Raw genomic sequence first — 25,455 nt, forward strand, 5'->3', positions numbered from 1 at the left:
TGAGGATACATTCCCCAATATCTCCCTTAATTTTTCATACACACTAAGGCTGCATGGGTCTGTAGAGCTATGTGGATGTATAGGAACTAATTTCTTTGCTTTGCATTTCCATATGCACAGCAGATGATGCTCAGTCACCATGTAGGTTCCAAACAGCACTTACCTGTCACTGATAACAGATGCTGGCAAAATATTCAGTTGAACTGGTTTAACTGCAGTAGTAGACTCGACCAATTTCTGAAAGCATGGTTGAACCTTGTGCTGTGCAAGATGTATCTACGTTAGGAAATCTATGTCTGGAGCAGAGCCATTTGAAGTAGGGAAAAATTAGATTACAAGATTGATGGTTGTTATTATAAAGCCCTGATATGGAATTTTTTAATGTTTTTTATATGGGACTACTCTCTGTCAGAACAGTGGCTGTATGGTCTAGCAGTGATCGGATCATGGGACCAGGAGTCAGGAAACCAAAGTTCTGACCCTGGCTCTGCCATTGTCTCCTATGACCTGGATTGGTCAATTCAACTGTCTTTACTTTTGTTTCCTCATTTGTAAAATGTGCCTAATAACTACCTGCCTGCATCAGAGGGGTGTTGAAGCTTCATTATTTAGTGCTTACTCTCATGTGACTAACTTACAGCTCGTGGTTAACTTTCACATATGAAAAAATAAGTTTTCCTGTATTTTGTCTAGATGCTGCAAGACCACCTTCTGAAAGAAACACCTGATACACTCAGTGACCCACAGTATGTTTTTCTACTTCAAAATTTATAGTTTAAAAGTTTTTTCTTTCAAAAATTGTATTTTGTTAATTTCAGTAAATGTAAAATGTATTTCACAAGGGAACAAACTGTAGATTTTTGCAGAAAATAAAAAGTAAATTTTATTGACGACATATTATGCCTTATGCAGTTCTATAGAAAATACTATTTTTTCTAGGGAAGTGCCTTTTTCTATTCTTCACATCAAGCCTGTACAGCTAGCTGCCACAACAGCCTGTATTTCAGTATGCTACCATGGGTGGCAACTGTGCTTGGGAATCTTGCTGGAACTGTGCTTTTGGGCTAGCAGCACGCTTAACCCTGTGTTGTGGTGGGGAACAAAGCCAGGCAGCAGCAATGTTGATAGTGTTGGCTAAAATTTTCAGAAGCACCTACAAACTTAAGAATCTAAATTCTGTTGACTTACAATGAGACTTAGGCATCAAAATTCCTAATTCATTTCTGAAAATTTTACCCATTGTCTAGTAATTCTTTCTGTCTGATTTATGTGTATCATTGAGTAGCTGGAGGGCAGAATTGCTTGACACAGGGCATTAGGAACTGGAGGAGACAACAAAAGAGGGGGAAAATGAACTTCTGAAAATACTGTTTTAGCTAGAATTTTGCAGTGTAAACGTTTTTATTGTTTAACACACGCACGCCTTATGGAAAGTTCAGTGTAGTTAAATACACATAGCTACAATCTCTAGGATGAATGCTAGGATTTTCTTTTCAAAATCGTATGAGAAGCTCATTAAAGAGTATACACATTCTGCTAGTTTTCAATTAATGCGTTAAACTTGTTTTTGTTTTTTACCTGAGAACTGTACCGGAGGAAGAAAGGGAAGCCAAATACTTTCGAATTCTGACATGTTCCTTATTAGCCTTAAAGAAGTTGCTTTGCATGTTGCCAAAGAATGAGACTCATTCCCTGGAAGAAAAGCTAATACCCCTTCAATCTCAGAACAAATTTTGGAAATATGGCAAGCACAGCATACCTCAGGTATCTGAACCTTTTTATACTATCTTTATTTTTATAGGCTTTTTCTACAAAAGCAACACTTGAAAACTTAGGGCACTAAGCCATCCCAAATATTGTGGAAGAAAGAAAGAACCGGGTGCCTTGCCCAGCTGTGTTTAAAAGAGTCTTCCAATCACAAGACATATTGACCCTGCTATAGGCAAACAAGCGTCTGAGTAATCTCCTCCAATTTGTTCCTTTGAGGTAGGCATCTGCTTATTTGGAATTTGTGGCTGAAATACAGCCCTTTAAAATTCTTGTTAAAGAAGCAAGCTCCATAAACTTATGGATACATTTAGGCAGGTAATTTTCTAAATTATTGGATTGACCTTCATTCTGCCAAGAATTGTTGTTTGTGTTTATCAGTGCAGAACAACTACAGCATTACATTTCAGTGTTGCATAAAATATTCGTTTAGTCTGTCAAAGCATTTTGGGATGCTTGTGGATAAAAGGTACTCCATAAAACGAAGATAAGCATTCTGCATAATGTTGTACTTTTAAAAAATATATAATCTTCTCTTCCAGTATATGATCTCTTAAAAAACTTTTGTCACATAATTTCCCTGTTTTTAAAAATCTGTTACAGCTCTGTGCACTAACTGAAAATCTGTTGTTTTGATTTTTGTGTGTGCTAAATCAAATGTATTTCAGACATGCTTGTGTTCATATACCATTTCTTTTTAAAGTAAATCAAAGTATGTAATTAACAAGCATGGGGAAATTAGACTTTTGATTTGTAGTAGTGAATAAATATTGTAATCCATGGTTTACTGAAATATTTTGTTTTTGTGGCTTACTTTAGGTTCGCTCCGCTTTTTTTGAGTTAGTTTCTACTTTCTGTCAGCTCCTTCCTGAATCAATGAAAGTTGAAGGACCAAGAGTTTGTCCCGCAGTTCTTCTCAGTATTGATGACAGTGATGCAGTGGTGTGTCCAGCTCTTTGGGAATCTGTGCTTTACGTCCTTGTTACCATTGAGGTAATGCAGGAAACTAAATGAGAACTTCTTTTCTTTAAAAGTCAGAGGCTAGTGGTCTGTTCAAATATGTCAGACTTAATCTTTCACATCATACCAGTGCCCTCGGTTTGGGGTTAAGCAGAAGATATCAGTTTAACATAAAGTAACCATTGTGAACCCCTTACTACTGCAAACAACCCTTCCTCCTCCCCTCCCTCCACTATAAGGGCCTGATTTTCAGAGGTACTCCGCACTCACAGCTCCACTAAAAGTAAATAAAAATTGTGTATGTCCATTATCTCTGAAAAGCAGACAGGAATTTAGCATGTAATTAAACTGAAGTTGTGACATTTAAGAACTTCACAAGTACATAAAATAGCTTTTAAAAATACAAATATTTCTCTATTGAATTATTTATTAGAATTTATAAAAAATGATGTCCAAGTTGGTCTCTAGTCACTGTTTAGTTAGAGCCTGATACTGTAGCCACTCAACTCTTCAGATAAAATCCTGGTTTCGCTGAAGTCAGTGGAAATTTTTCATTGACTTCAGTGGGGCCAGAATTTCGTTTAGTGATTCCATAGTGTCATTTTTGTAACTGGTGTTGGATGTATCTTGTAATTGTTGGCATGACCTATAATCATGTATGAAAATCAGCCTTCTGTTTACTTCATACATTATCAGTTCATATAATAAATGTAACTTTGACAATGTTTTTTTCCCCCTAGAATATTTTTTTGTGCCTTTTGGCTTTCATACAAAATTTAACTTATAAGCAGTGTTGTTGTAACTGTTTTGGTCCCAAGTTATTCAAGAGTCAAGGTGGGCGAGGTAATATCTTTTATTGGACCAACTTCTGTTGGTGAGAGAGACAAGCTTTTGAGCTTACACAGAGCTCTTCTTCAGGTTTGGGAAACTTACTCAGGGAAGGTCTACACTTCAGTGAAGATACTACTACACTGATGGGAGAAGGAAGGTGGGGGGGAAACAACTGCGGGGAATTGTTAGTGGGTTATAGATTGTTTTAATAAGCCATACATACAGTTTATTCAGTCCATGATTTTTGGTGTCTAGCAAAATTATGAATTTAAGATCCCAGGCTTGTCTTTTGAAAGTGTAGTGTAGGTTTCTTGTGAGGATGAGGACTGAGAGGTCAGATTTAGAGTGATCGCTTTGTGAAAAGTGTTCACCCACGGATGATGTGGGTTTTTTTTTGTCTTTTATCATTTTCCTGTGTGAGCTCATTTGAGAGTGTAGTGACTGTCTGGTTTCACCCACATATTTGCTATTGGAGCATTTAGTGAACTGGATGAGGTACACCGATATTGTGATAGCCATATGTAGGACCCATGTATCTTTAAAGTTGTGTTGTGTGGGGTGTTGATCATTGTAAGAATGGAGATATGTCTGCAGATTTTGCATCTGTTGTTCTGGCAGGTTCTAGTGCCGCTTTGAGTTGGTGTGTCCTGGTCTGTGGGGAGCTTGCTTCTGATAACGAGCTTGGAGAGGTTGGGGGCTTGTTTGAAAGCCAGAAGAGGGGATTCAGGAAAGTATGGGTTGTAGTTGTTTGATGATACCCTCTATGGGTTTCAATGAGGGTGGTAGGTGATAACTAGGTGTGTGCAGTTGGAGGGGGTTTTATTTCTGTACTGAAACAGGTTCTCTCAGGGTATCTGAGTGGCTCATTCCATGATGTGATCTACTTCTTCTGGCCTTCAAACAACCTTCCAACCTCTCCAAACTCATCATCGCAAGTATGGTCTGAATAGAGACACTGGATTTAGGCCTTATTAAACAATCTATAACCAACTAACAACCCACCTTCCCCCTCAGCTACCTTCCACTCCCTCCCTCCCTTTCCTCCCTATGACTGGAAGGGTGTTATGGGCCACTTCACCTTGAATGTCCATTGAAATGTGCGTTAACTAATGCTAAACAGTCTTTTCCACCTTGTATTTAGCTGTGACACTCTGAGGCCAGGTCTACACTACAGACCTGTATCGGTATAACTACATCGCTCAGGGGTAGACATAACCCCTTGTGTAGACAGCGATATGAGAGTAGGACAGCTTCTCCCGTCAAAGTAGTTACTGCTTCTTGGGAAGGTGGATTAACTATGCCATCAGGAGATGCTCTTCCATTGGCATAGGAACGTCTTCACTGAAGCACCACAGCAGTGCAGATGCAGCACTGTACATGAAGTCTAGCCCTGAATAAGTTTCCCAGACCTGAAGAAGAGCTCTGTTTAACTTGAAAACTTGTCTTTGTTACCGATAGGAAGTTGGTTTAATAAAAAAATATACTTATAGTTGATTTGTCACAGTTCATAATTTAAAACTCAATGCAAAATACTAATATTTATAACTGTAGTGACTCTTTATGAAACCTAACACCTGTTTTTTGGGGGTGATGGGTTAAACCTGGGACTGTCATAAAAGTAGCAATATATTATAGAAAGCTATTTTACAAAGCAGTATAATGGGTCAAAAGATAACTGAAGACAAAACCTTCTTGATTTAAGTTTATTACCCAGAAGATCTCTGCTGTGGTAAAACAAGATTTTGTTCTGAAGTCTCCTAAACCTTAAAATTCACTAATTTAAATGGAAATGTTTAGAGAGAAAATGAGTTTTAAAAATACTCATGGCAATTTAGATTTGGTGATAGCTTGCTCTTACTGCAGCGTAGGGAACTAGACTAGATGACCCACCTGAGAGGTCTTCCAAACCAACTGAGTCTGGTTTAATTTATTCCTATAATTATTTCTTTCTGTAGGACTGTTGGAGTCATGTAAATGCCAAAAAAGGAGTTCTACCAAAGCTATGGATAGTACTTCGAGAGGGCGGACGAGGTCTCGCTACTGTTATATATCCTAATCTCTTGCCATTGATTAGCAAGGTACCTCATGGCATTACAGAACCAAAGCTGGACTTTTACAGAACTTTTTTCAGCTCAATAATTCAAGGGTATGAGCCACAAATTCATGACATTAGATTAAATATTTATTATAATAAATTATTTATGTTTGGAACCAAATGGAAAGAAGGTTACGTTACTTAAAGCATTTTAAAATATGTAAATATCAGAAACTGAATTCTGTACGCTGTCTGCCTGTCTTCTTCTTCCTGCTGTGATCCCTTGTCCCTTTCTCTCTTCAAGACTGCACACACAAAGCATAAGTTTAAAAAGTGGCACTATATTGGGTGCATTTAAAACTTTAGATTCAGTTTAAATTGTAGAGGCTGCATTTTTCTGTTAAGCCACAAATGTGTTTAATCCTTAATTGTATTTTTATGAATAAGTAAACTAGGCTAAAAAGCCATGCTTAAATGCCAACGTTTCTAGTTCTGATTTATGTAGAACTTGTTTTCCTGAATTTTTATTTTGAGGTCACTTATAGATTTTCTTATCCCTTTTTCCTCAAATGAACAGCACCTACGGTATTACATTAAAGCATGGTAATCAGATTGTAATCAAAGAACAATGACTATTTCTTTTTATGTCTCCTGATTTACATGTATTTAGGTTGTCAAGTGAGCGAACCATAGCTAGCCATTCAGAGTGTTCTGCAATCATATCTGCATTTATGGAATGTTTACGATTTGCCATGCTACAGAATTTAGGTGAAGAAGATGAACAAAAACAAATTCAGCAGATGCTTATATGTGATCAGGTATATATTATGTAAATATTTTAAAAGTTCTTGTTCTTGGTTTTGCAATTTCACAATTTTAACTTGAACAAAATTGTGAAACACGTCAATGCAAATGTATTCACCAATAAAAAAAAAATCCCAGAGAAGTTAAGAAAAAATAACTTTTAGCTGTGTTTCTATATCCTCCTTCCCATAAAACCAAACCTGACAGAGTGCAGAATTTTTGATTGAAACCCCAATGTCTTTAACAATAAAGTATAAATGTAATGGATAGGGGTCTGTAAATGTTTAATAGAAGAGGTTGGGTGGGTTAGACGTTTTGCCAATTCTGTTTTCAGGATTGCTGTTAAATTGATATTTAATAGATGTTAAACACTTTATTTTGCAGAGCTTCCTGAGATTGTTAATATTAAAACTGTTGTCCAGTTGTGTAAATATTTAGTTACTAAAACTTTCTTGCATTTCTGTTTGTAGCTAGTTCCTCTCATTGAAGCTGTGCTTAAAGAGACCAGGTTACAAATTGGTCCATTGTTTTACCAAATAGCAGAAATATTGAGCTCCTGGGAAACAAAGACAGAAATCTTAAATGATGATGGCACAGCTGTAACTTTCCGGAGACTCTTGTCTAATTTCTGGGACAGTCTCTCAAAAATGTATGTACTCCATGTTGATGCAGCAGATGCTGATGAGAAATCTTTGGTTGCTATATCCTGTATGCTACAAATTCTGCAGAGCCCAGAGAGCTCTGTGAAACCAAGCAAAAGAAGAACCATAAAGATCAGATTTACAGATGAGAATGAATCTGAAAGAAACACAGAGAATGGGAAGTCTGCTGAAGTGACAAATAATGGTGAATCTGAAATACTGACTGATCCACCACATATTTTGTTTCTAAGGAAAGAACCTTTAGAAGATTTAGTCTGTATCCTCGCTGAACTGAGTATTGTGTATATCAGTGAACAAAAGTCTGATCGGCACTTAAAGTTTCTCTCTGCTCTGCTCAACTCCTTCCCTTCTAGCAGAGTTTTTCAAGTGCTGCTAGAGCAGGAAAATGGTGTGAATGCTGCTCAGACTGAATCCCAGGAAGATGTAAAACTTCAGCATGAAAATCCATCAGTACAGTTTCTGCATCAGAATTTAATAGCTTGGTTGAAAGAAGACTGGAGGAAAGAGACAGATTTTCTGGTTGATATTTTGTATAGTGTCCTTAGGTGTTGTAACAATAATACAGAAAGAAAAAATATTCTTGATGACTTAACTAAGGTAAGACTTTCTTTTTTACTTTGCAAATAGAAGAATTTATATAATGACTATCCTGTGGGCTACAACAGAGAATGAGAATAATAGTGATTTTGGATCTGGAAAATGTATTCTGACTCAGAGTAACATATTTGTTTTGGATAAATCTGACAAAGGGAAGATGGAATTAAGAGAGTTTGGAATTCGAATACTAGGAAAGGTGTTATGACATTGATATGCTTATCCCTCTCACTTGATATAAATATACTGTACTGAAAATAATTAATACATCTTTAGATTTTTGTTCCTAAATTACCACCTTTTTTCTTCATACAATATGATTTATAGTATTAACCTGTAGCTTTTCTCTTAACCACAGGTTTCAGAGTAACAGCCGTGTTAGTCTGTATTCGCAAAAAGAAAAGGAGTACTTGTGGCACCTTAGAGACTAACCAATTTATTTGAGCATGAGCTTTCGTGAGCTACAGCTCACTTCATCGGCATGCATCCGATGAAGTGAGCTGTAGCTCACAAAAGCTCATGCTCAAATAAATTGGTTAGTCTCTAAGGTGCCACAAGTACTCCTTTTCTCTTAACCACAGTGACTTCTACCCATTTTGATCTAGTTGATGGGGAAAACTTAGGTTGCCGTGGAATTGGGCAATTATAATTTCTTTCATTGATTATTGGCTGCTAAATAGTCATAATTATGGGTTAATCTTTGCTCACTACTAAGGCTTGACAACTTCTACACATCCTTTTCAGAAATTAAAATTAGACAATAAATAGAGATTGCATTAAGCTTTGTTTTCCTAATGGAATATGTTTTATTAACTATATTTTTATTTATTTGTTTTTCCACTAGATGGATCTGAAATGGAGTATTTTCCTACAAGTAATTCAAAAGGTATCTTCTTTGGGAATTTTAGTCTTATTTTGCATGCATACTTTTGGATACTTTCCAATCTTTAAGTGATAGGTAAACTGGAGTAGACTACAAACTAGTCTGATTTTCGTAGTTTGAAAATCTAGTAATAATTAAATTTGAAACAGTGCTGTTTTTTTATAACTTAAATATAGCACCTCTCTCACAAGCCCATGGTAGATAGCATTAGAAACTGAAGCACTTCCTTCAGGGGTTCTCAAACTGGGGTTGCTGACGGCCCTGAGCCCCCATAAAATTAAATTACCCCCTTCTTCCTGTTTTTAATTTATATGGGCGTGGGGGGGGTCACACTCAGAGGCTTGCTGTGTGAAAAGGGTCATCAATACAAAAAGTTTGAAAACCACTGATAGAGGCACTGCATTGCCTGTATTGTAAACTTCCATCTTCAGTATATCTCATCTCTGATATAGACGGGCTCCTTTTTCATTCATAGATAAGAATCTCTAATGTGGTCAGTTGTGTGGCATGATGTTATACAGATTTCCATTCCCCTGAACCATTTAGTCTCTACAAAACAGGATAACACTGTGCATATATACTTTAGAAAGAATGATGTGTAAATTCAACCACTATTTGGAAACCCCAGAAATACTGACTAATTAGGACCAAGTTATTTTACTTTATAGGCATTTGTATAGTGTTTATTGCCATATTATCTGAGCAACTCACAAACATTAATACATTTATTCTTGCAACATGCCTGTGAAGTAAAGTATTATTATCCCCATTTTTACAGATAGGGAACAGAAGCACAGAGGAATTTGTGTCTTGCCTGAAGTGATATGTGAAGTTGGTAGCAGAGCTGGGAACTGAACCCAGATCTTGTGATGCCCAGTATCAATGTCATCCCTCCTCACTTATGGATGCCTCACACTTCAAAATTCCTTCCTATTTTTTCTTTTTTATTATTTATAATAATAATTGGCTCATCACCTAGCAGAATTTTCCCCCAGTATATAACTTGGCATTAGTTTCTGAAAAAACGCTGACATTATAACTTGGCATTAATGTATAAAGGCTAATACATACTAATCCTATACCCTTAAAGTTATTAACCTTGCAAAAATAGTTATTGTCTTGTAATTCAGGCATGCTCGGACTCAGTGAAACATTCATTAGTCTCTGGGTGGCTGAAAGGCGATGTACTAGGGGAGAAGCTCGTAATACTAGCAGATGATCTGTGCTATAAGGGTTTGAAAGCCACAACAGCCTCATCGGAATTGTACTGTTCAGAAAGGTGGACCCTCCTGAGCTTGGTATTATCACAGCATGTTAAAAATGGTAGGTGAATTGCTACTCGGAAAAAAAGAAAAAGAACTTCTTGAGGTTTTTCACCCTATCACATTTTGTAACCTCTAGCTGCTTCTCTGTTTATATTTACCTGAGCTAGTATACTATGTCCTTTTAATTTCATTAAAACTAACCTGGAATAGTGACTGGATATCCTTCCATTTCCATGCACCTGTTGACAGGATTAGTGTTAATCTTCTTTCTTTTTAGATTTTCCTGTTCTCTAATTGTATAATTCTTCAGTGCAAAGATTGGTTTTACTAAATGATCAACTGCGGAATAGACCATACAATCTGAAGTTTACTGTTCAAAAAGTAGTGTCAAATCAGAAGGGTTATGGATCCACATCAGAGCCCTCTGACCTCAGACAACAGAAACAATTTACAAGTCCTAAATCTACTTATTTGGGGCACATACACTGAGAGATGTAGGGTACACCTTTGTGAGTAACTACCTGTTCCACCTTTTGCTTCTCTTGTGTGGCAAGTGTCACATACACCTCGGTATTAATGAGTTTCATATTCTGCTGTGTTACCCAATTTTAAAGTCAATGTATTTATAATGCTATCATTTTGTTTAGCTTGCTGGTATTTATTAAAATGCTTGCAGTAATGTTTCCTAGTTTATTTGAAGGCTGAATTCTTTTTGGTGCCCAAGAAGTGGTTCATAATTTCCTAAGAGATGCACCAGTAAGATGAATGCATATTGTAGAATAGATAGATCTTCATAATACTATTGTGTTTTGCTGTTGGGTCCCAGAGGAAGGTGCGGGAAACTTGCTCGCCACTCCAGAAAAGTAGTCAGACAGATTTGTCGGTTTAAATGACCTAATGCGGTGCTCCAGGATTGAATGTTTGCCTTATCATGAGTCAGGGTCAGGCATTTCAGTGGATGGCTATGGGACTGGAGGTATTACTGGACGTATACCATCCTGAGGTCCCTTCCAACCCTGATACTCTATGATTTTGTGCAGAGTGCCTGTGTAACAAACTACCAAGAATATGTTGGGTGTGTTCCATCAGGTGTTGAAGAGCGAGGACATCTTTGACCAGAGTGAAATGAATCAAGCTTTAGCACAAATTAAAGCAGGCTCTCCCCTTGATCTTGCTTTCAAGATTAGTGAATCTGGAAAAGCAGGCAGACACTGTTTATAGCATCTGATGGCTTCCGTAGGATCTTACTTGTCACAGAGTAATCATAAAGTCTCTCTTTTTTTTTTTAATAGAGTCCTTGATTGGTGAAATTTATGTTGAAAGAATTATTGATAAACTTCAAGCAGCTCTTTCAAAAGCTAAGGATCTTTCTGAAGCTGGAAATACTGAACCATCAGTATCGTTCATATGTGATGTAGCATCTAACTTTTTCAGCTCAGTTAAAGGGTGCTTACTGATGACATCTTCCGAAGACTTGTTGTTCACTATTTTCCAACTGTGTGCTCAGAGCCAGGACGCTACGCACTTGCCAGGTAACCCAATGCAAGAATTACTTTGCAAACTAAAAATCTGACTTTGGAACATTTATTTTTCTGATTATATTTGCATGTGTGTTTAGTGTTGGTTTGTATTAAAGATTGATCTTCATGGCAGTAGTAGAGAAAAGCCACCTCCAGAAATTTAAGATTTTATGCAAAAAACCCCCCATAACTCCAAGTAATATTCACATAAAGCAGGATCAATGTTTCTCAATTGTTCAGTGATAGCTAGAGCTGTGCAACATTTTTCAGATGAATACTTGCAGTTTCTGGTTGACCAAAACTATTCTCTAATTTGCCAAATAGTTTTGACCAAACTGAAGAAGTCATAACATTTTGGTAATGTTGAAACATTTTGTTTTGACCTGAAAAACTTTATTTAGACTTTCAGACATTTTGACAAAAGGAAAGGATTCAAGAACAGGTGCTGGTGGTGGTACTTCCCTTTTACACTGTGGCCCATTGGTCAAGGCAATCACTTAGGATATGGGAAACCTGAATTCAGTTCTCCCTTCTGCCTGATGAGAAGGCGGGATTTGGGTCTCCCACATTGCAGGGGAGTGCCCTAGCTACTGGTCTATAGGATATTTTGATATGGGGCTTTCTCATTCTCTTCTCATGAAGCTGTTCTACTTTTTAATAAATAATTAGTCATTAGAGCCAGGACTTTGAACTTGGATCTCCTTCCTCTCTGGTGAGTGCCCTAATCCCCAGGCTATAGACTCATTTTTGCTTTCTTTTCCTGGTCCATGATGACAACAGATAGTCATAGAATGACTATGAATTGTTACTGAGAATGACAATGGTTGCGTATTGAAGGAGATGTTGCCTGTGGGACCCCTGCTTTATTTGTTGAAGAAGTTGGAAGGTGTGGAATAAATGAAGGAAGGGATTGCAGGAAGAAGAAGGAGGGGTCTCATGGTTAAGGCAGTTGAATGTTGTCCTGGAGAATTGGAGTCTGTCCCTGCATCTGCCACAGAGTTCCTATGTGATGCTAATCAAGTCGCATCATGACCACCTGTGTTTTTGGGGGTTTTTTTGTTTGTTTTTTAAAGTTTGGTGTAGCAGTGTGTTTTTTTTTCCCTGTATGCTTGGTTTGAGACTCCAGTGTCTGATTCGCCGAGAACTAGGGTCTGATTTGCTAAACATTCACAGTTGCAACTGAAGTCAATGAGAGCTGTGCTTTGAACATTGCTGTATAATTCTTTGTACTCTGAAAAATCAGATTTTGTGCATCTCAAATTTAATGAATACTTTTTACCTTAATCTCTCTGTGCTTTAGTTCCCCGTCTGTAAAATGAATATAATGCTACACCCTTATCTCACTGGGGTGTTGTAAAAATAAATGCATTAGTATTTGTGAAACACTCTGATGATATAGTAAAGAGCACCATAGTGAAGCCCATGAAGAAATTAATAATTCTGTTTTTAGAAAGTGTTTGAATAGTGTGCAGTAAATAAGGCCGGGGATCACAAGTGAACAATGAGGAGAAAATAAAATAGTGAGTGGCTGCTCATTAAGTGAGCACCATCCATTCTGTGCACTGACTAAGGCTGGGGTCCTGTGGGGAAAAATAGTATGTGGTCATGAGGGACTTGAACTACCAGACATCTGTTGGAAAAATAAAATGGCAAAACACAAAATGTGCAATAAGTTCTTTGAGTGATTTGGGGACAACTTTTTGTTTCAGAAAGTGGAGGAAGTAACCAGGTGGACAGCTGTTTTATACTTAATTCTGAATTGGTTATGAAACCGTTGGATGCGTAGTACTGGAACTAGCGTGTGGGGGGTGCTGCCGCACCCCCTGTCTTGAAGTGTTTTCCATCATATACAGGGTGTTACAGTTTGGTTCAGTGGCTCTCAGCACCCCCACTATACAGATTGTTCCAGCGCCCCTGGTTGGATGGCAGTTTGGGTGAAAGTGATCATGAAAACGATCCTAGGGAAAGGAAGGAGTGAGAGCTGCAGAATAAGAATAATGGACTTTAAAAAAGCAGACTTTAACAAAGTCAAAGAACTGGTAGGTAACATCCCATGGGAAGAAAATCTAAGAGATAAAGGAGTTCAGGAGAGCTGGCAGTTTCTCAAGGAGACCATATTAAACACACAAACTGCCAACTATCCCAATAGGAAGACTAGGAAGTGGCCAGTATGGCTGCATCAGGAGCTCTTTAATGACCTGAAAATCAAAAAAGAATTTTACAAAAAGTAGAAATCTGGACAAATTGCTAAGAAGGAATACAGAAGAGTAGCATAAACATGTAGGGACAAAATAGGAAAGGCTAAAGCACAAAGTGAGTTATACCTAGCAAGGGACATAAGAGGCAATAAGAAGAGGTTCTTCAAATACACTGGGAGCAAACACCAACAGGGATAGTCCATGTTTACTTGGCCCTGCCTCAGTGCAGGGGGCTGGACTTGATGGCCTCTTCAAGTCTCTTCCAGGCCTACATTTCTATGATTCCATGTAATTAAAAACGATATCATAATACATATGCACAAGATGGCCAAATTAAGGTTGCTCAGGCATCCTTAATTCTGACATTTCCTAACAACTTTTGTATGCTTGACTTTTCAAGGTGTGTGTGTGATAATTATATACATGTTTTACTTACTTTTATAGTAAATGTAAGAGGGTCCTGCACATTTTTGACTTCAAATAATTGGTTACCAACCTAAAAAGTTTGAGAAACACTACTTCACATGTTAACAGAGCAGTGATGTAGTGAATGTGCCCACCATTATGCAGTTTGTAATTCTGCAATTCATGTTTTAATTACTTTATTTTTTGTGTTTAGATTTACTTGTCAATAAACTAAAGCACACTTGGTTGTCTGGCCTCAATTCACTTGTGCATGAGGTTGGCTATATGCAGAAACAGAGCACCTTCTTGCATAAATCTGCATTGTGGGTCAGGAATCAAATTCAGTTTTCCTCTTTGGATGTTAAAAGGTAACTATGTTTACTGCATATCTGTTGGTTTTGGGATATTAAAATATGAAATAATCAATTCAAAACTAATGCTTTTACAGCATCTGCCTATACGTAAGTCCTAAATAATGAAAATGTTTATTATTCTGTCTGTGAGGTAAGAGCATGACCTAAAATGCAAAGTGAAAAGCCATTGATGTGGCCTGGTACTGATGTGAAATGTCTTATCTTGTTGTCACATGATTGTGCTTAATTTCTCAGGAAGAATTTTTTTTCCACTTTTTCAGCCTTCAGGTTTTGATCTCTGCAGTTAATGATTTGTTGACTAAGCTACTGGAAGCTGGTGAACTGTCTGGTTGTCTTCTGGAAGCTTATTTTGGATGTATTACTCCAAACAGCTCTGAATGGGAAAAGTTGCGAGAATCTCTACCCACTGAGGTATGAAAACGACTGCAGTCTGAAAGCTACTGCACAGTGAAATAGCTGCTATATGTACAACCTGGGCTGCTTTCTCTGTAATCTTTCCTGCTTAATCTCTGGAGCAGTGTGGTTGGAAATGATGTGAAGTATGCCTCTCTTTCTGTTGCCTGTCTAGTTTCTACCTCCTCAACTTTGTGAGGTCCAGGGGCAAAATGCTGCGTGGTGCTGTGCTACTCTGGCCATGATCCAGCACAACACTTACGCACATGCTTATCTGTACATATAGGAATAGTCCCATCGAAGTCAGTGAATATTTACAATTAAGCACATGTTTAAGTGCTGAGCTGGAACAAGGCCAAAGTGCTCAGAAGCTTGTAGTTCAAGGTCCAGATGAGAAAGCAGCAGAGGTGGATGAGTCCCTTTCCATATTGGAGGGGAAGGTAGGGGTATGTGCATGCGTATGAGGGCCATATATGCACAGAACATTTAGGCTGTTGTATCCCTAATGATGCTATACAAAATTTGCAAATATAAAAACTCCCCTGCTTTTGGATTCTACATAAAATACTGTTTAAAGGACATTGTCAACTTGCTTTACTTTGCAATTTACTGGGTTAAAAAATGCAGTTTCTGATAGTGACCTCTTAAAAGTAAATCCTGTGTAAAAATAATCCTTTTATAAGACTTGTGTTGTTCCTCTGCTGCTGTTTATAGTCTTTTCAACTGATTTAGTGGCTATAGAGAGAAAACAGTGAAACTTACTGTCCTCAAAGTGCTGTCAAATAGGCAGAGTAAACTGAAAAAAACATAAATCTATTTTTCCTTAACTACTGTCTGGGTATAATACTCATAGTATTACTTGCAACTATACTGTGTATACAATTTTCAGACATAAATGCAATTTTGAAGTTACAAGTGTCTTTTTAATTTGGTTGGCAATATGATTGAAATTAGACAGAAAAGGACTTTAAATTTAAATTAGAAATCCCTTACCAATAACCTTGCTACAGCAGTTAGACCTGTGTTGGGAATAGTTCTCCAGTTAGGGTACCTTTACGGGCTATTGTTATGAACACGTGGGAATCTCAGTGTGGGAACTTTAAGTGACATTGTAAGTAATTTTGAATCTGAAAAGTTACATAAATGCATCCGATGAAGTGAGCTGTAGCTCACAAAAGCTTATGCTCAAATAAATTGATTATTCTCTAAGGTGCCACAAGTCCTCCTTTTCTTTTTTACAAATGCCTAAGTCTTTATATTATTCTGTAAAAGTTGCAAGTAATTGTGGACAGCTCCTTTCTTGTGTTCGTTACAGTGGTTACACAAGCCTCTTTTGGAAGGAAGACTGAGCGTGAACTGTGAGCATTCAGGAACAGAGGTTAAGCTATGCAAAACAACTAAACTTCCAAACCATCTGTGCACTGCAGCGTTGTTAAGTAAAATGGCACTACTTATACAGGAACACGGGGTGGTGTTTGAAAACCACGATGCAGAAAGGAAGAAAATTGAGAAGATAAGTAAGTAAGAATGGTAAAACTAAAGAGCAGTTGATTTTATATAGTAGTTGTAAACCAGATTGTATCAATTGGTGGAAGCAGTTATTAATGAAAGGTTTGGAATATAGCTAACTGACATTATTACTTTATCCTGTATCTTTTACAGTTGTTGCTCTGATCCTGCTTTAAGTCCACAAGTATCTTTTAGTGTGGTGTTTATATATCTAGAACCCTTCTGGCTTTTCATTTTTTTCTTGTATTCATACTCTCTCAACTAACCTCTTAGCATACACTGAGGTAAAAATAGTTCTTTGTCAAAATACCGGCTATCCCAAAACACTGCCTGTTGCATGGTGAGCATACATGCAATGTATCCATGATAGCGTATTGGTACGTTTTGAGTGTTAGGCATGAGATTGGAGACGTTATTGCAATCATTTTTCTTTTCCTCATCACTCTATCCGTACCTCCCTCTTGTTCAGTCACTTTTACTTGTGAAGTGGCTTAATTATTTTCATGTTCTTAAATCAGATCTGACCATGGATGTTGTGCATTTTATGAAGTAGTGATGCCACTCCATGTTGTTCTGCTGCTGCTATTGAAGAGACATGTAACTTCTCAGTATGGTCCTTTATAAGAGGACGAAGAAGAAACAAACACACTAATTCAAGAACTGGTTTTAACTTCAGACTGGGGTTACTATCTGAAATTCGGTCTTGACTGCCTACTTTAGGAGCAGCAGCCAGGAAAATTAGAGCCAGGAAGAGTAAGATAATACGAAGGTGTAGGAGAGGAGTCACTAACTAGAGTCCTTTCCATGCTTTTTTTTTTTCTTCTTCATTTTAATAGTGCCTAAGCATCTAGAATAGCTTAAATTAATCATGTATTATTACCTATTGTTAACCCCAAAGTACATAAGTCTTGGTGCCAGCTCATTCCTCTGAGCACCTGAAGTTGTGTGAATGTAAGCTGTTTTGTGTTGAGTTACCAAGATACATGGAAATGTAAGTGGAGGCTCCCCGCATACACCAGGCTTATTTTAAAACCGATACTTTTGTTGGTTTGATTAGTTGCAGAACTGCTGTACTCATTGCAGTGGATTGAAGAACTTGATGATCCTCCTTGTCTCCTCTTTGAATTTCTCAACATGCTTCAAGTAATCAGTATTACATATGAGGACTTAAGTGCATTTGGTAATACCACCAACCTTCTGCAGATATTATTTAACAGGTAGGTACAGATTTAGAAAATACTTGATGAAATATAACATTCCTGATTTATTCTGGCTTTGGCATTTGCACTACAGAGATTATTACTTTTATTGATGTGATCTATTACAGAGATCGCTTTTACTGATGTGATTTCATTCTGACTTCTTTCGTTAAGGTCTTTTCCTTGATATGGTCACATATGTAGGGTGCGTGTATACAATCTACATGTAAATTAAATAGTTCTTTTTTTCCTTTTTCTTCTGTAGATCAAAAGAGTGTGGAAGACTTTGGGCCTTAGCCATGGTTAGATTGATCCATACAAAGAATATTGCATCCAGTGAAATAAAACAACTTTATATGATGACAGAAGGGTATTCTAATACTACAATTCATAATTCCTTGTAGTTGTGAGTTAATGTTGTTGATGATACTGTGTTGCTACTGGTTCTGATGAATGAAATATGTAGAATGGGTACTATTTATCATTTATATATGCAGTGTAAAAGAAATGCAATTTACTTATATAAATGGCCTGAAAGAAGCAGAATATGAAATAATCTTTCTTTGATCCATGATTCCCAGGAGCCAATTTACATTTTCATATAATAAAACTGATTTTTGTTTCCCCGTTTCATTCTTGGCATCTCATTTACATGAACAGGTTTTTCCCATTATCAGAAGGCAACTTGCATACAGTTCAGAGCCTGTCTCCATTTTTACCTGAAGAAGAAAAGGAAGAACTAGTTATCCAGTGTACTGCTAAACTTATGGCATGTATGCAAACCGACCTCGTCGGTACTGATGGTCAGTAACATAACTATACACTCTTCAGCCAGTTTGGTTTATTAATTTAAGGTGGGATGACGTAATTAATTTCTTCGTAGTAATGCTTCATAGACTATTTGATAAGGCAACTGTTTACTACAAACAAAGTGTTGTTAGTGGAATGAAAATGCATTATCTTCAGTTGTCAGCTTATTATGTCTTTTGATTACATGTTGTACCAACGGTTTTATAAACTATTAAGGACTGTTCTCATATATATAACTATTACCCACGTGGCCCATCCAGAATGGGAGGCAAATGACCCAGGTCCAGATTTTTATGGTATTTAGGCATAGCACTGCTCAGTGTTGCAGTGGGAATTAATGTGACTTAGACTCCTAAGTGCCCTATGTCACTTTTGAAAATGTGTAACTTCCTGAAAAATTACCCTTTTGAGCAGTGGTTCTCAAACTAGGGCTGCCGCTTGTTCAGGGAAAGCCCCTAGCGGGCCGGGCCGCTAAGTTTACCTTCCGTGTCCACTGGTTCGGCCGATCGTGGCTCCCACTAGCCGCGGTTCGCTGCTCCAGGCTAATGGGGGCTGCGGGAAGCGGCGGGGGCCGAGGGATGTGCTGGCCACCCTTCCTGCAGCCCTCATTGGCCTAGAGTGGCGAACCGCGGCCAGTGGGAGCAGTGATCAGCCGAACCTGTGGCGGCCCTATTTTGAGAACCACTGCTTTTGAGCCTAAACTTTTTATAGTTGGATTTCTGCCCAAAGTAGAATTGTGTGGGAAAGTATAAGCAAAATCCTTTCAGGTGTTTGAATATGGTGTAGTTAAAATAAAAAACAAAACACTCTTCCTCCCTCTTCTTCCTTGTTTTCATTCATTTTTGGCCATGCTCTTATTGACGAAGCTACATAAAAACTTGTCATGTCACTATTCCTCAGTGAGGAGTATATCTCTTGCTGAATTTGAAAATCTTAGCATTGTTAAAACAAATTCATGACCATTTGGGCAAAACTGTGTTGTATCTTCAGGTGAGCACTTGCAAATAGACATATTGTAAAGGCTTTGTAAGTATGAATTTTTAAACACTGGTTAAGGGGGAACAGTTGATCAAAATCTTGAATTTTCCTGCCCCATCAGATTCTTTATTTTCCCCACAACTAGTGTGTATTTGACTATATTATCCTTGGGTTATACATTCAGTTAAAATTTTCTGGGCTCTCTGTCTTTGCTTCTGAGACTGTATTTTGGCCACCAGGGCCTGACCTGGGAAATTTTACGTAGATAACAATGGAGTGGGTCCTCAGACTATTCCCTGGTTGTATAGGAGATCCCCATGTATCTCTTCGGCACAGTCCTCTGTGATTGAGGAGAATAGATTCCCAGTCAGCTCCTCTGGTCCACATGTCCCATTCTCCCCCATCCTATTTCGCCAGTGGGTCCTGGCCAAGGAATGTGTGCCCAGTGTTCTAAACTTTAGTCAAGGAATGAGTTCCCCATTGACTCTGTACTCTACTTACTTTATGAAAGAGCTGGTAAAGTTCTTGTAAATACAGCACCAGATCTTGTGTGAGGTGACATGCACATATAAAGGGTGCAGTTAATGGAATGCTCACGTCATTGGTATGGTGTTTGTAAAAAATGTATCTGCTCTCCAGGAGGTATAAATGCATATTTTCTTCTTTCTTTTAAAATGGAAATTTAAAAAAATACATTAATGCAGTAATAAGGGTTCACAGTTAACATGAGTGTCAAGTTTCCTTGAGCTATGCTAACTCTGCATATTGTAATATTTTCTTTTCCTAATTATCTCATTAAATGTATAGTTTAACCTATTACTCTTTTTGTTTTGTGCTGCAAAGGATAAATGTGGTGTTAGAACCTGAGTTTGCATTTTTTAATCACTTTTATTATTAACTGTGTAAACTTACCAGAGCATTTAGTTGTAATAACAGTGGATTAGCTCCTGAAAGAATAAGAGAGATCTAAATATTGTCCAGAATAAATTTTTGTATGTTTGTATATGTAAGTAAAGTAGTAATTGGATATGCATTTTTCCTTTCCTATGGTGGTGTTGTCTTGTTAATAAATACATGAATATATTCAAGAGCATTCAATGTGTTCTATGTGCTTTTTTACATGTATTGTAGGAGCTTTTGGATATCTTGCCATTTTAAACTCCTGCTTACATAGTGGAAGCATTGATTGTCGAGAGCTACTGCCTGGAATACTAAAAATCATCATGTCATGGAGAAATGATAATGAGGACAGCTTCCTTTTCAGCTGGTGGGTAACTCTGCTATAACTTAACATAGCCAATTCTTACTATGTATTTTAAAACAGCCTATTTAGAGGGACAAAGAGTTTAAAAATAAAAATCTATTTTTGAAAGTTCCCGTTCAGTAAGAGTACGTGGATACTTGAAGTTAAGGACATGCATATGTCTTTTCAGGATTGGGGGTTACATCCTTGATGAAGAACCTAAATAAATAGATGGATTTTCAAAAGGTGTTACGCATCCAGCAGTTTCTGAATACCGTGCACTTTGAAGATCAGATCACTTATTTAGACACCTAAATAAAGACTTGGGAGGTGAATTTCAGACACCTGTATTTTAGAAATCTGGGCCTGAAAATCTGAGCAAAGACTTAACATGCAGAGAAGAAATACTTTCATTTGTCTGAAGTTCATCCATCTTGGGTTTACTGAAGAGATCTGTGTAATGATGTAATGAAATGGGGACAAACTGGCAAGAGAATTTCATTGTGCCTGCATTATGCATTTAAAGTAGGCAGTCGTTGTAGGTGTTTGTGTATCAATTTGTGCATTAACTTGTGAGATTTACACACCCAGGTGCTCACACTCGAAACTAAACTCTGTGTGATTCATTCATATATTTTATTGGCTACAGGAAATCATTAAATCTTGTATACCCATGTTGAATTGTGACCTGGAGTATAAGGCAAACTGTAGTTTTAATTACTAAATTTACTGATTTACTTTAGGTTATTATTTGAGCAAATAGATAGTATAATGTGCAGTTGGTGGCCTTTCTAGAATCACAGAACTTCTTGTTTGTTTGCATGTTGGTTTATCTTGTTCCTGTCATATAGACTTATTAGTTTACATAGGAACTAACTTCAAAGAAAGCAAGGGTATTTTAAGCACTTATGCAGATTCCAGTATAGAATATGAATTTGGCCTAAGAGGAAACACTAAGGCTAGAACAGAAATATTTTATTCCTCTGCATTAATGAGTATGGGTTTTAACTTCTGTACTTCTGTTGCAGCAATCTTAAAGAAGCAACGCCTCAGTTGCTTGGTTTCAATATAGAGATGATCCGTTACTTTCCTCTGTTGCTAAAATATTCCACGTTTCCACTGATGGACGATGAGTGGGACTTCGTAATGTGCTCCATGCTGGCTTGGTTAGAGGTAAAATGATAAGCATCATCGCTAAACAGTATATTGCACCCTGAAATAGGACTCTCAGAATAGATGACATTCAAGACCTATTAATTTGACACTCGACTAGTTTTTTTCTGTATTTAAAATAAGGAGGCAAACGAACAGATATTTAAGCCTTAATACCTTTCTCTGTATGTTCTTATAGCAGCTTTCATCTGAAGGGTGTGGAAGTGCTTTACATAATATTATACAGGTAGTTGCATCATCTACCTTGGCTAGAAACACATTCGTTTTTCACCAGTATCATTACAAAATGGAAGGATGGATGTTAATTTAAAGACAGTAGCCCAAAACATAGTAGCAGCTACATTTGTGGACTTCCTATATAGACGTGTCATTTTAGAGGATTTTCTATAGTTAGTTATAGTACTTTTTGTGGATCTTGACACTAAAATAAAAGCAGGAGCCCAATTTGAGGAAAGGGATTGATTTTTGTCCAAGGGAATGAGCACCATTTTAGTAATTTCTGGTTGTACGTAAGTTTTCCACAATGTGGAAATGATTTAATGAATGAAGCTTATGAAGTTTTTATATTAGGGAGGGAACGGGGGTGCTTTTCAAACTATGGTTCTGGCCTGCTTGGCCATGTAAGGTTTAGTGTTGCAAATACACACATTACTATTTGAATCCACTTGGTGGCAGTTTCTGCCTATCATTATGTAAAAGGGTTCTGTAAAAATGGAAACAATCCATTATTCTAAACCTTGATAAGAGCTGGGGAAAGTTACAGTGGAGTCGCATCTTACGCGGTGGTTAGTCTAAAGTCAGCGCGTAAGGCAAAAATCGTGTATAGTCAAAATTACCCTTGAAAATTCCTTAAATTGCCCATGCAGGTATACTGTGCATACAACCCTGTACAGTAATATGTATAATGTATACAGTAATATACAGTATATAATAAAGAGTACATATGGAAAATATACAGTAGTGTAAAATTATAATTACAGGGGGTCATCAGGGCTTGATGTCGATCCAGGAGATGGAGGTGACGGAGAGCTAGGGTTACGGAGAGCGAGTCGTAGACGAAGTGGTGGGCTCTGGTTCAGCTCGAGAAGTTTGCGTAGGCTCATCTGCTGCTGGTTGTTTTTCCTTGAAAAACATGGTGATCGGCAACTGTCACTGTTGTCTCTTGAGCTGCTCAAACATTTCTTGATACGGTCTCAAATCGTCCGTAATACTACATGTTATTTTAAGGCTTAGTTCCATAGAGGGATTGTATTCAGAAATTAAATCATTCAAGTGTTTCGCTGCTTGGAACACTTTAGCAAATTTATGAAGATTCCAACTTGCTGGCTCTTCCTGTTCGTCGTCGTCATCTTCGTCTTCTGTAGACGATTTTATCAGTTCCTCTAACTCTTCGTCAGTCAATGTTTCTCTGTGGCTCTCAATTAATTCTTCAATTTCTTCCTCAAGGATGTCGACAAAGCCATCACCACTCACTTGCCTGGCCACCTGAACAACGCGTTTCACTTCTTTGTCAATGGTCGGGAAACCCTTAAAATCATTCACACATTCTTTCCATAGATTTCGCCAACATGCGTTGACTGTTTCAGGCTTGATTGCACCCATTGCCTGTTTAATATAAGCGATGCAATCGGCAATGTTGAAGGACTTCCAACACTCCATCACATTAAGATTGGGATCAGCATCCATAGCGCTACGTATCCGTGAGAACGTAAGCCTTGTGTACGTGGCCTTGAAACAGCGAATCACGCCTTGGTCAAGAGGTTGGAGGTGGTATTGGGGGGGAGAAAGACAACTTCAGCGTCGTTATGCGCAAACCGGAGTGCTGCAGGGTGGCCAGGAGCATTGTCTACGATCAGCAACACTTTAAAGTCAAGTCCTTTCTCTTTGAGGCACCGCTTGACCTCCGGAATGAAACACTTGTGGAACCAATCCAGAAATAATGCTGCCGTCACCCAAGCCTTTTTATTTGATTGCCAGAACACAGGCAGGAGATTTTTGTTCTTGCCTTTTAGGGCACGGGGATTTGCAGCCCTGTAGAGCAAGCCCGGCTTTACTAAATGCCCGGCCGCATTGTCACAAAACAACACAGTCACACAGTCTTTAGCTGCTTTGAAACCAGCGGCTTGTCTTTCTGATTTCGAAATGCAAGTGTGGTTGGGCATTTTTTTCCAGAAGAGCCCAGTCTCGTCAGCATTAAAAACTTGTTCCGGGAGATAGCCCTTTTCTTCTATGATTTTCTTTAATTGTTCGGGGTAGGCTTTTGCTGCCTCTTCATTGGCAGATGCAGCTTCACTAGTAGTCTGCACATTTTTGAGGTTGAAGCAGTTCCTAAAACTGTTAAGCCAACCTTGGCTGGCTTTGAATTCCTTCTCATCAGAAGGCTGTCCCTCTTTGGCAGGAGGTTTGAACAGCACGTAGAGGCTAAGAGCCTTTTCTTGCAACGTGTTGCCATCGATAGGCACATGTTAACGGTTCATGTCTTCCAGCCATAAGTTTAATGCCTTTTCAGGCTTCACTAAAGTCTTATCATGCACCTGGCTCGTCACCTTAGCAGTTATTGGAGCACTTGATGCCACGGCTTGACGAATTTCTCTCTCCCGAATCTTGATGGCACGGATGCTAGATTCGTTGTGGCCATATTTACGTGCCACATTGGAAACCGACTTACTGTCTCTCAATAAGTCCAACGTAGCCAGTTTTCCCTCCCGCGTTGGAACAGATTGCTGTTTCTTCGGCTGAGCACCAGATGAAGTAGTTGGCTTGCATTTAGGGGCCATGTTGTACGAAAAATATGTATCTTTAAACACTAGAATCACACTCAGCGTGGTGAGATGCTCACACTATGAGAGGCACACGGGAACTGAGACCGACTGTGGAAACAGCAGATTCACGTCTCCCATCTCTCGCTGACTCCAAGGCATACGCTCATTGAGTGGAAAGGTGGGCGGAATTGTCCGCGCTATTTACAGGTATCTTGGTGTTTTTCTTTTTTTTTTTGCTGAGCGCGTATAGTTGAATTCGCGTAAGTTAAATGCGTGTATGATGCGACTCACCTGTACTGTATTTTATTTACTTTCATTGGGATCCAGCAGAAGTTTTTTAATAACCTTGTGAGGTCAAATACAAGGAGCTCTGAAGTGGCGTGAGCGCAGATTTGTCTTATTTACTGATTCTCATATAGTATATGTAGCGGTAACTAATGCTTGCTTTTCCATCAAACATCTCAAAGCACTTGATGAACTACAAATTCTGCAGTGATATATAACTCTGTATAAATATAGTATAACACGACTGTCTTAAAGCAGAGTGAGGACTAAGAAATTACTGCCATTTTTTTTCCAGACAACAAGGGAAAACCATTCGCTTTATCATGTTCCACTTGTGCAAATTTTTGCCTGTGTCAGCTGTGACTTGGCTTCCGCCCTTAGTGCTTACTTCCAGGCAGCAACTCCTGAGGCTATCAAAAATCTTCCTATGAACCTGATCAGTGAATGGAAGGAATTCTTTTGTGAAGGCATTCACAACTTGCTGTTAACGTTGTTGGTAAAAGTCACAGGCAAGTATATGGCAATGACAAGCAGGGTAGTAGCTTGATAGGACAAGTGACCTGAGTAGAGGTATTTTTAAGTAGAATAGCTGACAGACTAGGTTTGACTTTATTATATTGAGTGCTCTATTCATATAGTTGTTAGACAGTATTTAACTAACTCATAATGGACGAGCAACAATCGGTGAAAAATATTTAAGGGATATAAAATTGCATGTGGATTTTTAAAAATATTTAGTCTTGGATAATTTAGATAAGTGGTTGTCTGTGATTGAACTCAGTTGTAACCATAACAAACTGAGCTA

General features: G+C 38.0%; 1 protein-coding gene across 1 annotated transcript in view; it reads left to right on the forward strand.

Annotated features, from left to right (window-relative positions):
* Window positions 1-25,455, forward strand: part of LTN1 (listerin E3 ubiquitin protein ligase 1) — a 41,371-nt gene that overhangs the window by 7,029 nt on the left and 8,887 nt on the right. Inside the window, exons 5-22 of the mRNA XM_084635791.1 lie at window positions 694-746; window positions 1,584-1,764; window positions 2,587-2,760; window positions 5,514-5,704; window positions 6,264-6,411; window positions 6,868-7,656; window positions 8,498-8,539; window positions 9,667-9,859; window positions 11,094-11,333; window positions 14,139-14,292; window positions 14,559-14,709; window positions 16,007-16,208; window positions 17,258-17,417; window positions 17,665-17,769; window positions 18,060-18,202; window positions 20,319-20,454; window positions 21,459-21,603; window positions 24,946-25,159. Coding sequence (XP_084491917.1) covers window positions 694-746; window positions 1,584-1,764; window positions 2,587-2,760; window positions 5,514-5,704; window positions 6,264-6,411; window positions 6,868-7,656; window positions 8,498-8,539; window positions 9,667-9,859; window positions 11,094-11,333; window positions 14,139-14,292; window positions 14,559-14,709; window positions 16,007-16,208; window positions 17,258-17,417; window positions 17,665-17,769; window positions 18,060-18,202; window positions 20,319-20,454; window positions 21,459-21,603; window positions 24,946-25,159 — 3,421 coding nt within the window. The remainder of the gene's footprint in view (window positions 1-693; window positions 747-1,583; window positions 1,765-2,586; window positions 2,761-5,513; window positions 5,705-6,263; window positions 6,412-6,867; window positions 7,657-8,497; window positions 8,540-9,666; window positions 9,860-11,093; window positions 11,334-14,138; window positions 14,293-14,558; window positions 14,710-16,006; window positions 16,209-17,257; window positions 17,418-17,664; window positions 17,770-18,059; window positions 18,203-20,318; window positions 20,455-21,458; window positions 21,604-24,945; window positions 25,160-25,455) is intronic.

The sequence above is a fragment of the Lepidochelys olivacea genome (genome assembly GCF_965140295.1).
Source record: "Lepidochelys olivacea isolate rLepOli2 genome assembly, chromosome: 1".
Lineage (NCBI taxonomy): Eukaryota > Metazoa > Chordata > Testudines > Cheloniidae > Lepidochelys > Lepidochelys olivacea.